This window comes from Ruditapes philippinarum, unplaced genomic scaffold (genome assembly GCF_026571515.1).
Source record: "Ruditapes philippinarum isolate M1 unplaced genomic scaffold, ASM2657151v2 ctg2649_1_1_1_1, whole genome shotgun sequence".
Taxonomy (NCBI): Eukaryota; Metazoa; Mollusca; class Bivalvia; order Venerida; family Veneridae; genus Ruditapes; species Ruditapes philippinarum.
Window position 1 is genome coordinate 254,462 of NW_026854185.1, and position 15,763 is coordinate 270,224.

At 32.0% G+C, this 15,763-nt stretch overlaps 2 protein-coding genes across 5 annotated transcripts in view; both read right to left on the reverse strand.

The window, feature by feature from the left end:
- Positions 1-2,378: 2,378 nt before the first annotated feature.
- Positions 2,379-15,763, reverse strand: part of LOC132739305 (transcription factor 12-like) — a gene marked incomplete at its 5' end in the record, with an annotated part of 106,435 nt that continues 93,050 nt past the window's right edge. For 2 of the 4 annotated variants that reach the window (XM_060726994.1, XM_060726991.1), the window contains 3 exon segments: positions 2,379-7,297; positions 8,571-8,689; positions 9,545-9,690. In XM_060726994.1, coding sequence (XP_060582977.1) covers positions 7,256-7,297; positions 8,571-8,689; positions 9,545-9,690 — 307 coding nt within the window. 4 annotated transcript variants of the gene reach the window in all.
- LOC132739307 (uncharacterized) lies at positions 12,997-15,307 on the reverse strand. Its single transcript, XM_060726995.1, has 3 exons — positions 15,201-15,307; positions 14,080-14,240; positions 12,997-13,707 (listed from the first exon to the last, which is right to left on the reverse strand). Exons 1-3 carry the CDS (start codon positions 15,245-15,247, stop codon positions 13,424-13,426), a joined length of 492 nt encoding a protein of 163 aa, XP_060582978.1. The 5' UTR covers positions 15,248-15,307; the 3' UTR covers positions 12,997-13,423.

Genomic DNA, 15,763 nt, shown 5'->3' on the forward strand with positions numbered 1-15,763 from the left:
GTAACAACGACGTTATGACGGTAATGGTTTTTACGTCACAATGTGAACATGACGTCATTGACGTTGGTCATTTATTTTGATGCGCTTCTGACTGGATTGCATGATATCTAGAAAATCAGTTGTGATGACTCATAATCTAAATGGCTTGATTTTTTTTTACAATTGACTGTAGGCTCTCAAATATGTACAAGCTCACAAAGGATAATGTAGCATTCCCTTATAAATAGTGGTACGTCGAACTGATAAGAAGTCAATGTTGACCTACAGTTTAATCAAAGCCTAGACCGACTACAAATTCTCACTAGTAACTTTTCACCCGCCGAAATGCACTTTAAGCCTCTTATTCATCTATTCACACCAATTTATATACATTGTACAATCATGACCGAAAAATGTAGGAATCGGCGAAAACAGCGATATTTTTCTACTTGATCACGATTTTTTCTGCAAGCTTTTAGAGGTATTGCTCCAACACTTGAGTCAGTTAAATCCCTAACCAAGATCCGAACCAAAGCCCTCTGTATCAAGAGTCGACCGCTCTACCCCATACACCAGTCTTTGTAAACAAGAGCCACCGCCGGGCGGGGGCAACGCTCGACATGACTGTAACAATACCAATTCAAAACAAGATTGCATTGAGAAAAATGCTATGCCACCGCATTAATACAACACTAAATAGTAGTGTAGGAACAGATTTTTTTTGTTTCTACACAATTGAAGATTGTCATAATGCATAGATCCCTGACCTATCTAATTCTTATTATCATATTAGTGGTTAAATCTATTGTTAATCCAATAAAAGATCAGAGTAGGAATATATCTAGTGAATTTGGTGGTGAAGGTCATATTTCACACAGCCTAAATTTCATGACAACATCAAAGGACAACACAGTAAGACACTCAAAATCTAGGTCAGCTGATATCAAAGTTCACTTTACTTTTGTGTGCACATGGTTCAAATTTCATAGCTGTACATCAAAGGACAAGAAAGTAGGTCACATCATCAAAATCTAGGGGCGGAACCAATTTCGACCCCAGGGCTTTAATTTGAACAATCTTGGTAGATGCTCACTTCGCAAAGTCTCATGCCGTATATTTACCCTCTAGCCTTTGTCAATGCAGAGAAGAAGATTTTCAAGTTTTTACTTTATACATATAAGGAAAATATCGCCTCTGGGGCAGGGCAATTTTAACACTAGGGGCATAATTAAAACAACTTTAGTAGAGGACCCATAGATGATATTATATACAAAATATCAAAGCTCTAAGCCTTGTACCTTCAGACAAGAAGATTTTTAAAAATCAATGACCCCTGGGGGTGGGGCCAATTTTGACCCCAGGGCTATAATTTGTACAATCTTGCTAGAGGTTCACTACACAATGTTTCATGCAAAATAAACTCTAGCCTTTGTAAATTTAGAGAAAATGATTTTTTAATTTAAGTTTTTACTATATACATATAAGGAAAACCTATGGCCCACGGGGCGGGGCTAATTTTGACACTAGAGGCAAAATTTGAACAACTTTGGTAGAGTACCTATAGATGATATCATTTAACAAATATTAAAGCTCTAAGCCTTGTACCTTTACACAATAAGATTTTTTTTATTTTTTACTATATGTATATATTGAAAAGCCATGACCCCCGGGGCGGGGACAATTTTGACCCTAGGGCTATAATTTGAACAATCTTGCTAGAGGTTCATGCAAAATATCTAACCTCTAGCATTTGTCAATTGCTAGAAGAATTTTTTTTAAAGTTTTTACTATAAGTTTTTACTATATACATATAAGGAAAACCAATGACTCCCGGTGCGGGGCCGATTTTGACCCCATGGCTATAATTTGAACAATTTTGGTAAGGGTCTACCAGACAATGCCTTATGCAAAATATCTAAGCTCTAGGCATTTTAGGTCCTTACAAGAAGGTATTTTAAGTTTTTATATATACTGAAAATCAAGGACCCCCGGGGCGGGGCCGATTTTGACCAAAGGGCTATAATTTGAACAATCTTGGTAGAGGTCTACCAGACAATGCCTTGTGCAAAATATCTAAGCTCAAGGCCTTTTGGGTCTTTACAAGAAGATTTTATAAATTTATTCTTATAATTCCTTTTGGTTGCCATGGCAACCAGATTTCTGCATGGAATGAAATTCTTTGAACAATTTTGGAAGCCCTTCACCCAAGGATCAATCCTGCCAAGTTTGGTTGAAATTGGACTAGTGGTTTTTCACAAGAAGATTTTTGAAGTTCACTCTATAATCTATATAACACACACACAAACAAACACACACCCAGGTGAATCGCTATATGCAACTGCATCGCAGATGCTGCGGTGGCATAAAAAGGTCGAGCTAAAAACAACAAACACTGGGGGTTATTTGTAAATGTATTTATTTATCAAGGACAATGGCATCAGACAGTTGCCTGAACAAATCTTGACTATGACATTAAAATAATATAATCCCCTACACCTATACAGTAGTGTGTGACATGAAAAAATGGAAGTCATTCTAAAAAAAGAATTTGCATTTGTACATTATGATTTTTTAAAATACATATATTTTCATACTAAAACATCCTTAGTGGCACATATATTACAAACTTCTTAAGAACCATGCATTTGCACATGTATGTAAGTTTTAAAACAATAAATTTCATATGTGGCACATGTATTTTTAAACACATATATTAAAAATTTCTTTAAAAAATCGCAGTGTTACATGTATCTAAGCTTTAAAACAATATACATGTATTTTCATACAAAAATGAACTAAGTGGCATATGTATTTTCAACACATATATTAAAAGTTCGTAAGAAACAGTCAGTGGCACATGTATCTAAGTTTTTAAAACACCCTGTTTTCAAATAAAAATTTCATATGTGGCACATGTATTTTTAAACACATATATTAAAATTTCTAAAGAAACACTCAACAATATATTTTCATACAAAAAATTCCTATGTGCCACATGTAGCTAAAAACACATAATATATTAAAATTTCTGAACAAAAATATTGTGCCATGTTTAACACAAATACTTTCATACTCAAATTCCTAAAAAAAAAATTCAGTGATACATACAGTCAAACCTGTCAGCAAAGGTCACAAGACAAATTATCATTTAAATAGTTAAGTGGTCTCTATTTGGAAGTTTTACCTATTCCATTTTATTAATGAAGAGTGATCAGAAAGTGGCCTTTATTTGCAGGGTTATCTTTGCTTCATTCATTCAATGAAGGGTGATCAAAAGGTGGCTTTTATTTGCAGGGTTATAATAATTGTGGTCTTTTACACAGGTTTCACTGTATAACTTTTAAAAATACCTATACATTTATTTTCACACTTGAAATTTCCTAAGAAACATTTCATTTGTACATATGACACATTTGTATTCACATATATATTAATATTTCGCATGACTCAATGCACAATCAAATGACATAATGTATCTATTTAAGAAACCTTTAATGCTTTACATGACAATTTCATAAGAAACATAGCAATGTTTATACATGTACAAAAACAAAAAATTGAGAAACCTTGCATATAATATCTGACAAAACAAAGAAACATCAATGTGTTACAGTAACTTTCCAATCTACAAATTTATGAGAAACTTGGAAACTTGTTTATATAGAAGCATTCACATAGCTGTGTAAACTTCATTAGAAGCTAATGGGTAATAATTCTTTTAAAGAAACTTCTCTAAATGATTTTTTTGGGTACATGTATATGAAAACATTCTTTATGATAACTTTATAAGAATCTGAAAACATTTCTTTAACATATCTTTTAAGAAATTCTGCTTTTGCCACCCCTGCTGCATCCATGTAAACAAGTACAATGTACTGTTAAATCTACTGGCTAACTGATATATACATTTAATAACATTAAAGGCTTCTGTAATATGAAACATTGCATGATTTTAATGATACAACCAGTTCATAAGAAACTATCAGCATCTCTTAACATAAGAAACTTTCAACCTCTCTTTACTTAATAAAATAATTTTTGGAGATACCATCTAGTTTTAAAGTGTATAAAGCTATATATCTGCTGGAAAAATTATTGAATGAATTTTTTAAAAGAATGGAATCTATTTCCTAAATGTTTGTTTAAAATAAATATGGTTTTAAATTAATTGTCTTAAAAGTGAATGGTGCATGCACGAAACCATTGCTAAACAAATAGCAGGATAATATTTTGTTCCAGAACATTTTATTCTGTTAAGTACAAAATTCATCATGTATGTTAAATAATAGAAGCATTTTTTGTTACAACTCATTGTAGAATGGACCATAACATTATTTAAAGCCATTTAATTTTACTGTAAAAATATTTCATATGATATAGCGTTATATCTTTTCATGCAAAAAAAAACAACAAAAAAACTACAAAATATTACAAAAGATAAAAGGAAAAAGAAAATGATGTTTGCTTTCAGTGAAATATGAAATATATCTCACTTTGAATAAAGTATTGTTTTCATATAATCACTTGCACTCGGCACACTTTTGATATTTTTGATGTTTCTCACTGGTTAATAAGAAATTGATTTCCATGTTAATTAACTAAAAACAAACAAAATTTTAAAATCAGAATCAAACCACATTTTCCTGACAAATTCCTGACACATTTTCCTTTTCATTAATCAAAAGTAATGCATCATATAATTTTAAAGACGTAAATTGGTAAAAATGTATATATGTTAACATGGGTGTATCTAAATGTTTAATAATCACAATAAAAGTCATAATAGTTACAATGATTTTATGCATGACTGAAAATGGAATATTTCTTAAGAAACTTTGCATGATAAACGGACAAATCATGGAAGAACATATACATGTAATATGAATGTTGTTGAGAATTGCTGCAATAGCATAACTTTATTTGCATGATTTTTTTGCCGTAATGAAATATTCATGGCAATTTTCCAACAAAAATGTTCCTATTTAAGTAGTTTTCATTGTATTTTTTATCAAAAAAGGTAGTGAATAATTCTATAACAAAACAAATTTTGCAAAAAAAATATATAAAATGTTAATCAAGTACTCCAAAATGAAACATTAGCATACAATGTTTTAATATAAAGAAATTTGCAAAGGTTAATTTACATGGAAAAAAACAACATATTGAAAAAAATGGCATATCCCATTTGCATTTATGTTTTACAGTGTTTTCATGCTAAATTTCTTAAGAAATCTATTCATTCCATAGGTAAATTTAATTTGAAAAACAAACAACAACATGTGAAAAAATGGCATATCCCATTATTAACAATTTGCATTTATGTTTTACAGTGTTTTCATGCCAAATTTCTTAAGAAACCTATTCATTCCATAGGTAAATTTAATTTGAAACCTTTTCATTTATGTAATGCTGTAACAAATTTCATATGAAACCTTTTTCTTTTATGTATATTCTGATATGGTAAATTTCATCAGCAACTATTTCATTTATGTATGGCTATGGTAAATTTTAGAAGAAACCTTTCCATTTATAAATGGCTAAGGTAAATTCAATAAGAAACTAATGTATGATTATTAAAAATTTCAAAAGAAACCCTAATGTACATGTGCAATTTCTTACAATCCTTTGCATTCATGATAATGTATTTCTTAACAACTCATCTAATTTATACATGGACATTATAATTTAAATGTATTTCATAAGAACCCATCTAATTTATATATACTGAAACATGGGCATATACATTTTTTAAGAAATCAAAGAAAACAAGTGGACATTGTCCTCAGGTGAGCTAAAAAAGCAATTTAACCAGAATTTATAACTGTATCAATTTGAGATAGATTTATAATATATGTACACCTGTAAGAAACGGTTCTATCTAGGACTATTTTACAATACAAAATATTATACATAGAGGCACTTAATATATTAATTACAACACATTAGTAACTAGGCAACAGTTTGCTCACCTAATATACAAAACTATTTACAAATAATGGTACAGTAATACAGATGCATGAAAAGGGCATCTCATTCAAGTTATTTTGAAGTTTCTTCAAAACAATATCTTTGTATAGAGTTGTGTTTTACATTGTCTTTCTTTCTTTCTTTATTTCAACAGATCCAGTAAAAAAGTGATTTTCTAATCATTAAAAATTTAAATCATTAAAAATTCCTATTTTTTCTTAAAATGATATCAATAATAATTCCAATGTCTTGATTTTGCATTTGTCAAAAATAATAAATTTTAATTTATTACATGAAAATTTAACATTTAAGTAGTTCAAAACCCGTTTATATAGTATAATTTCTAAGAATTTAGTTAATGTTTCTATGTTAAAATCTTCATTTGATATGGTGCATCAAAAGAGCCATCAAACCAAGAATAACAATTGACTTTTGAAGACTTTTTTACTACTTCAGACTAATTTCCTTATAAATTTGACAATATGTGGAGCAATAAAAAATGCATATTTTTTTCAAAACAATTAAAAAAATTAAAAAAAACACAATTAAATTAAATACACAGTTATTTAACTTATTTAGTTCCATAAAATCCATCAATAAATCAAGATTTTTGTATCTAAAATAAATATACCTTGTCACAACATTATATATAAGTTTAATGCCAGAATTTTTGTGTTATTGTTATATTCCATTCCATTTTAATAAAGGGTAAAAATACCCAAATACACTCTAATGTATTCATACAAATACTAAAAATAGTAATAAGAGACTTCAGGTTAATGTCAGTATTTTCAAGGATTTTTTTTCCATCAAAAAGAATGAGGGTAAAAATACCCAAATACAGACAATTCTCCGACATTAGGGTATTCTGCATTTTTCACCTTTTTCTTAATATATCTGGGCATTTTCTCTTGAAGTCAATTTTTTTTTAAATATCAAAAAGCTTCAATACTTAAACAAATCTCCATATACAGGTTTGATTTCAAGATTCCTTGGAATTTGTAAGATGTGATTTTATTTCCTTCAGGCGTGAAGAATTCCATTTTCTGGTTGAAATGATAGGTTTTCCAGTTTCCAGGCACTATGTCACCTAAACTCCAAGCAGAAAATTGATTTTTGATTAAACCAGCAATAATCTCCCCTATTCCATATTAACACAAGGTACAAATCTTGCATATTGAAGAGCTATATTATCGACATGTGAATAATTTAAAGCACACTTATTTCTTTTTTGTATCAAATTTTCTGCCACCTTTGTGCACTTATTAGCTGTTTTTGTAAAGTTTTTTTTCACGGGTTACTATGGCAACTACCACCAACCTCCTCCTTGATTCTCGCCCGGGGGTGGGAGCTGAAAAAAAAAATTTCAAATCTTTAAAATAAGATCATTTTAATGCAAAATAAATGTCTTATTCATATTAATGTGAAAGGCTTTACCAACCCAGTACTTAATTGTTCACCAAACATAAGTTTAATTATTTTATATCTATGTTAGGTATTCCAAAGCCACCTAAGCAGAGTATTTTGGGTCCCTGACTTCTATCCAGCTAGCTTACGGAACGTCGGTGGTTCTACTCAGGTGCCCGTTCGTGCCTGAAATAATGCACGAAGGGGCACCTGAGGTCTTCCTCCACCAGAAAAGCTGGAACGTCACGATATGACCTATACTGTGTCGATGTGACGTAAAACCCAAAACAAACAAAAACAAACAATCAAATCGCTTGAACCTAACTACTGTGGGTTCAAATCCCTATTGGAAGTTTTGAATATTTACAAGCTAGCTTTCAAGAAGTCAGCAATTCTACTGAGATGCCAGCTTGTGTCTAAAAACAGCACAGAGGCCAAGGTTATAAAGACATATTCTAATCTCAGGTATTTGATTGGTCAGAAACAGGCAGAAAATGTGAATTGACCAATGAAAATCCTGAGATTCTTAGGGAAAAGGTTTTATAATCTTGCCAGATCAGCTAAAGATTCAACTTAATTACTATAACCTTTAAAGTGTCACTGTGCATTTCATGATTTTATTTAAAGGGACTCCACTGAGGTTTTTTGACATAATGGGACTGAAAATATTTTTTCAAGATCAATGTGCCATTTAATGTAAGTTTAGACCACTATTCTTTGTACAAAATTTCAGATCATTCGCACACTTTGTTTTCCAGAATAATTATTCAAATTGTAAAATAATGACCAAAAATGAAAAGCGTTTAAACAAGAAAAGCATAACAATACGATTTTCAATTTATTTTAAAGTATATTTCTTAACTATCATTGCATATATTTCTGTTTAAAGTGCCCCAGTTAATTAATGTAAGAAATTCAAATGTTATGTTTTTAGGCTTTTAAACCTCAGTAGAGTCCCTTTAATATATTAAACCTGTTTCAGCCATCAGCACCAGGATTAGGTATTGCCAACTTTGCCTTTTTTTCCCCAATGGGAACTGATAAAATTGTTTTTAATTCTAGGTAATATTAGACTATTATTTAATCTTGATAAGAAATTAGATGAAAATTATTGAATTTTCACATATTTTTTATGTATATATCACCTTAAATGATTGAAAATTCTAGTTTGTATTTGTATTTATAGAATTAATTAAATTGTAAATAAATTTCTTTACTGGAGCCTGTCCTTGTGGGGGATCACAGCTGTTCTGGTTCATTGGTTGCCGTGGTGACATCTCAGCTTTCTCCTCTTCACGACGCTTAAGACAAGCTACCTTTGGGTTCAAGTTTCTTTCTGTAAATAAAATCACGTAAAATCAATTAGTAGTATTACAAAAGCATTTCACAAACCTCTTTAATAACAAATGATATGATAAACAAGATCAACAAGGAAAGGCGGCGTTCAATGAACGCAACCCCCATATGACCCAGCCACAAGAACCAGTGGCAAGGAGCCCAGGCGGACCCCAAACAAAAACAGGACAGGGCAAAGACAGAGCACGGACAGGTTAATCATTAAATGATAATTAATTTGTAACTGATTAGGAATTCAAAGAAAAGAAAAATAGGCCCACAAAGGGGAAGGGGACAGGAGACTGGGGGAAGGGGGGGGGGTGTTTATCAAAGAAATAAAAACTAGAGGCAATGGGGAAGATACTTACCGTAGACAAGAAACCAACAAGGGACACAAGCAAAAGTGTCACCAAAACAGTATGAAACAACATAGACATACAAAGATTTGCTTTGAATATAAGAAGAAAATGTTGAAAACTGAATTATCGTACAATGCGTTATAATTTGATATAAAGAACTAACCAAAACAAATTTAAGAAAAGTTTACTCTCTCCAGTAGAAACATGAAAGTTTAGAAATATGATGCCTAAATATGACTTTTCTGCAAAATGCAGCCAATAATGTCAATCATGTCATTACTGATAAGTAAATGTATTCAAATTTAAATGATCTCTGAATAAAAATGCCAATTTTTATTTCATTTAAACATTTTAATGTGTTGCAATTATATAAAAATAATTCAATTTCGCTGTGTTTTGGTGACAAGTAAATTTTCCCCTATGTTACATTGATGCCATAAGAAAGTCTTACTGCTGACTGCTCTGTGAAACAGTCACGGTGAAAATAACAACCGTACCTCTGACTTGAGATTCTAATGTTGTTATAATGTTCACAGCTTGCTGTAGGATCATCTGTTTTGTCATTGGCTGCGTTGACCCACAATGCATGGTTACCATGGCTCCCAGTTCCTTCACAGCCTCATTGATATCTCTAACCCTTACTCTGAAAAAAATAATGTTTTAACTGTTAATCTTGTATATCACAATACGCGAATTAGAGAAGGATTAATTAACTGTGAGCACAGTCACTCATTAGTAACACAGACAGGTTACCAGTCCAGGTGGTCACAGGTTCAATCTCCCACAATCTCCTGCTCCTCCAACTAAGAATTACAAATAGTCCTGTACTGAGACCTTTAAAGGAACTCCACTGAGGTGCAAAGGCCCAAATGCCTAAAATATAAAATTTGAATTTCTAACAAAGATCAGCTGTGGTACTTAAAACAGAAAGATATGCGAAATACAATTAAGACATATACTCAGAAATAAATAGAAAACAGTATTTTTGAGCTGATCTTAGTCCAATTTAATTTTTTCATCATTTTTCACAATTAGAATAATTATTCTGGAAAAACAGAGTGAGCGAATGTTGTGAAATTTTGCATGTTAGTTTTTGGTCTACGCCTGCATCAAATGGAACATTAACTTTGAAAAATTATTTCCAGTGCTGTCATGTAAAAAAACCTCAGTGGAGTCCCTTTAAGGAAATTAGTAGGTCCTGAGTAATATGCTTGACATCTTGCATGCTAATAAAGGATAAGTATTGTTGTTTGTTTATTAACAATAACGTTCAATTAATGTTTGATTTTATTAACCTGTCAATTACATACTGATTACTCGGTCAATGCACACAATATATTAATCTTCGGTAGATTTTCGGTAAGTTTCGTGAGATGTACACTGTACGAGGGAATTTAAATAAGTGGACTGACCGTTATAGCGCAATAGGGTAAAGTATGAGTTTATAATCTAAGTGCCATACTTGTTTTAAGTTCGAGACCGCGTTGGTCCATGTTTTTTTTTCCTTATTAATATTTTCATCATTATTGAAGCTATGTATGATTTTTTCTATGTTGTTAGTTTTGGTTTATTATGTTTAACTTAATTTTGTAAAGTCTATACTCTTTTTAAATAACATGGTTTAAGAATTCATGTTTAAAATTCATTCGGATTAAAATCAATCAATGTTATTTCATTGCCGTAAAACACACTACAATCGATTTATTTAAAATTTACTGCAAAAATAAAGAGAAAAAAATAGGCTTAAAACAATGTCATCAGTAAGGATCGAACCACAGACCTCTTAATTATAAGGCATTAACTTACCTGACTGTGCTATTGTGAATTAACAAAAACCTTCACATTAAGCTGATGTGACTTTCAATCCATGACTAATATACGCCACATTAATTCTCATAAAATACAGGGACCAAAGGGAAGTGGGATCGAATATTTAAATGAGTCCTATAATGTATTCATATTTGAGAGGTCAATAAAATCAGACTATAACAGCATTGACAGTGACCCAGAGGTAACACAGTCTGGTTACCAATCTAGGGATTAGAAGTTCAATATCCTACTACTTTAACAAGAAGTTAGCTATTGTCTTTCTGATGGGACATCAAAAACTGTGATTCCATGTTATAGTGCTTTGCAAGCAAAATAACCATAGATAAAACAATTTTTTGTTTTCTTCCATAATGGCGACATTCCTGTTAACAATTTCCCTATTAGACTAAAGAAATTTACTTAAAGTCTTCAAAAGAACTCACTTACTGTAAAATTCCTATTAAATTCCTATTAAACATCCCTGGGGACATAACACTTTCCAAAAGGGGGCATGTTTGTGGAGGAGGCTTTATTTGGGGAGGGACATTTAACAGGAATTTTACAGTATATTGGTTTCTGATCTTATACATGTATGAACATATATCTTCTGATGTTCTAGTTTTGACTTTATACCACCAGGTATAAGCCAGACCGACCAGCACATCCTCATTCCAAACTCAGATCTGTATAGACTATGTTGACTGCTCATTATTAATTTTTATTAATTTACTTTATTCTAATATTGAAATCCATTATTTAATAACTACTTATGGACTCCTCCAATTTCAAAATTGGAAAAAGTTCATTATACAAATTTGGCAGTGTAATGTTCAAGTAATACAGTCCATCCTAAACTGATGGTTGATGAAATCCCTAAATTACAAATGGACTCTTCCAAATTCAAAATTGGTCAAGCTCATGATACAAATTTGGCAGTGTAAGGTTTGAATAAGTCAGTCCATCCTAAACTGATAGTTGTTGAAATCCGTAAAAGCTGGACAAGTCCATTACACAAACTTAGAATGGTAAAGATTTAGAAAAACTCTAGAATAAGTATGCAGAGCAATATCCTTTGAGGAGACAAAAAAATGTTGGTTGTTTCTGAGAGGTGTTGCTCTTCAGAGGTCATATCAGTATCTGTTGTGAAGTTGTTCTTAGGTAAGAAATGATACTGTTGTTATAAAGAGGTAATATTGTATATCAAAATTTTCTGTGTAGAGATATACATTTTGTACATGTTTAGATATCAATTTAGTATGAAAGGTAACTGTTGTAGATTTTACTTTACAAATATCAAGTATTAATTTCCTACAGTAGTGGTAATTGCTACTGTTAAGAACAGGCATTCAGACATGGCAAGATGCAAAACTTATAATCCAAGGAGCTTTTTGTTTGTTTGTTTCATTTTACGCCTTTTCCCAACAGTATTTCAATCATATAGGCGATCTTAAAGGAGCATCAGATGTGTGGGTTCAAACCCCATCAGGGGCAAACCATTGTTTCCTTGAGCAAAAAAACTTGACACTCATTGCTCAGTTCTGATTGGTTCCAGGAACGGATTTTAAAATGTGTATATAAGACTTATAACTTCCCACACAATCAAACCTAATTTCTGTATGAACTAACACAAAGGTAAGTAACACCTGCAGAAATACATGCGCTTAAAAAAACTCTGTAGTTCAATAATTCTTTTTTTTTTCTCCCTCCTTGTACGTAAATGTTAATCATCATTTGAGCCGCGTCACGACAAAACCAACATAGTGCGTTTGCGACCAGCATGGATCCAGACCAGCCTGCGCATCCGCATCGAGGGTTTTCCATTTACAGTTCATGTATATTTCATTTTATTATCATGTATGATTGTATTGCTGTGGGGAATGTCCACTATTATTGAAATCTAAATATGTGATTTTATCACATACCCGTGCCGGTTTTGCGATTCATTTAAAATATATGCACGCTCGTGCATAATATGCATAATATAATTATTATATTATTTTAACTTGACGTCACTTCCGTTATACTAACAAAGCGTAACGACGAACTGAATATTATATTATAATCTTTCAGCATTCATTCACCCAATCAATCAATGTGTCATTTGATTAAACAGAAATAAAAAAGATAGATAAAGATATAAAGTAAAAAACAAACAAACAGATAGAGTATTCAATTGTTTCATTTGAATACCTAAAAATATAATTAAGTGATTAATTAAGTGAATTGTATGGGAAACCAATCAATATCTATAGGAGTCTCAGTGTCCCTTATTCGTTAATGTTCCACTCAAATAGTTTTCTATATTTTTCTAGTCCTTTGGGATCATTAAGTGTCTTGCTGGGCTCCTTGCCGGTGATCTTGTTATTGGGCATGCGTTCATTGAATGCCGCTCTTCCTTGTTGATCTTTTTTTTCATATTTTCTGATACGCACTGAAAATGCATTTCTCTTATGCACAGGCTCAGTCAAAAATGTTGTTGATTTCCCTTTAGTTACCCCGAAACACTGAAGTAGCGTCTTTTTGTTTTGCAAGATTTTATGTGCTTTTTTATCTCTTTTCCAATAAATTCAGAATCGCCTCTGCCCATTCTTTCTCCATCCTCCACGACGCTTTACAGGAATGACCTTGACCTCCAAACTGTCGTCTGCAGCATCGTTGGAAGCCAACCTCTTGATAATTCCGCGGCGTTTAGGAGCTGAGGCTTTAATCTCCCTTGTTATTTCTTCAATCAAATCTTCGGCTGCTCTAATACCAGATAAAGCTTCTTCTGATAGAGACATAGAGGGCGCTGCTGGTGAAGGAAGTGCGTCGGCCATTTGTTGCCTCTGTGCATCTAAGTAAAGGGGAATGCCTGCAAAAAAGACACCGGCATGTACTCTTAAAGCATTTTCAATAAAGTTTGATCAATTGATCAAAGATTGCTTCAGGAATTTTAGTTGTTTGCAGATATATAAAACATATATATATCTTTATAAAACACATATTAATATGTAACTCATTGATCGAAGAATAGTTTTGCCTTCAACTAATATCCAAAGTTTTATGTATCAATGTTAAAAAAAAATCTAATTGTACTAAAATTGAAATATAAAAACAAAGTATGTATGTGGTTTATAAGGAAAATATTTAATCGTTCTAAAATTGAAATATAAAAACAAAGTTTGTATGTGGTTTATAAAATTAAATGACACATTTTTGAAAGTTCTCCAATGTTAATAATTACCTAATTCAATTTTTCTTTTCCGGTCTTGCCACGCTTTGACCTTTCTCAAAAATGACCTTGGCATTGGAGGAGGAGTAATGACCCTCAGTCGTGAACGCTTTGCTGGGGGTAGAGCCTCGCTATCAGGACTGTTAGACCGCTTCCTCTTTCTGGATGCATGTCTGCAAAACAAAGTTAATGACATTTTATCTATTGACATCACGAGTGAGCGAGTTTTGACAGGAACATACATGTAATTGTAAACTAAAATATTACTATTTCTTTCCAGTTACATGTGTATTCAATTAAACATTTAGCATGTCTGCAGTAACAGATGCTGTCCATGTAATCAGTGCAGTCAAGAAGCAGGCGGCACATCCATATATTCAGATCATTGTCAGCACTGTTCGCTATTTAGTTAGTACTTACTAGTATTTTATTATTTTTCTTTTGTTTGTTTGTTGTTTTTTTTTCTTCGTTTTTTTTGTGTTTTTCTGTTGTTTTTTTTTTGTTGACTTTTTTTTTTTTTGAAAAGTGGCCAAATCCGATTAAGATATTTAGCAAGGCAAGTGTTAAAAAACAGCTTTATCACACACCCGTGCCGATTTTGCGACTCCGTAAATATGGTATTGCACGGCCGTGCAAATATTTTGACGTGACGTCATTAGCGTAATACAAACATAGTGTAAAGACGCGCTAAATGTAAGCGTTATACTATAGACGCATCAATGAAAAATGACTCTTATTTCACTTTAAATGGTCTTTATTTTGGGTATGTGATAAATAGAATATTAAATTCGTGTAAGTTCATTACTGAATTTATTGCACTCGTTAAATAAAATAATATTATGCTCGCCGAGGCTCGCATAATATAATTTTATTCAACTCGTGCAATAAATTCAGTATTGAACTTACACTCATTCAATATCCTCTATTTCCTTCTGGTAGGAATATCTCAAATGCACTGCCTTATGTCAATGCATGTATTTTACTTGATCTGGTATGTTCTATTGGATGAATTATTGGTTTGGAAGAAAACGAATCACATAATTTGCCAAAACTAACAATGCACATCAATTACGTATCTCATATAATATGCATTCATGTATAAAATACAATTTAAATGCTATATCCGTACTTACTTTAACATGTCCTGAAGACGTTCAACGCTTTGTGTTGTTTTCTTCATTGAAAATTGTCGTCTGCTTGAAAATTGTCGTCTGCTTCTAAAGGTTGCTGTATCTGTTTTGACGTTAACTGCCTAAGTAACAACGACGTTATGACGGTAATATCCTTTACGTCACAATGTGAACATGGCGTCATTGACGTTAGTCATTTATTTCGATTCGGTTCTGACGGTAGAAAATCAGTAGCGGTATTTCTCATAATCTAAATGGCTTGATATATTTACGTATGGACTGTAGGCTCTCAAAGACATACAAGCTCATAAAGGATAATATACAATCCCTAATATTTAAGGGCACCTAGAATTAATAAAGTCAGTGTTGACCTACAGGTTAATCCATGCCCAGACCGACTACAAGTTCTCGTACCTCATAGATGACAATCTTCAGCTGATTGTCCTTATATTGCCACAATGCCTGCACACTTTATCAGTTCCATATGTCCAGTCACTTCACTAGCAACAAAATGGGAGGGGTATAACATCAAAGTGTCTACAGTGTAATATTTTAGTCATACAGAA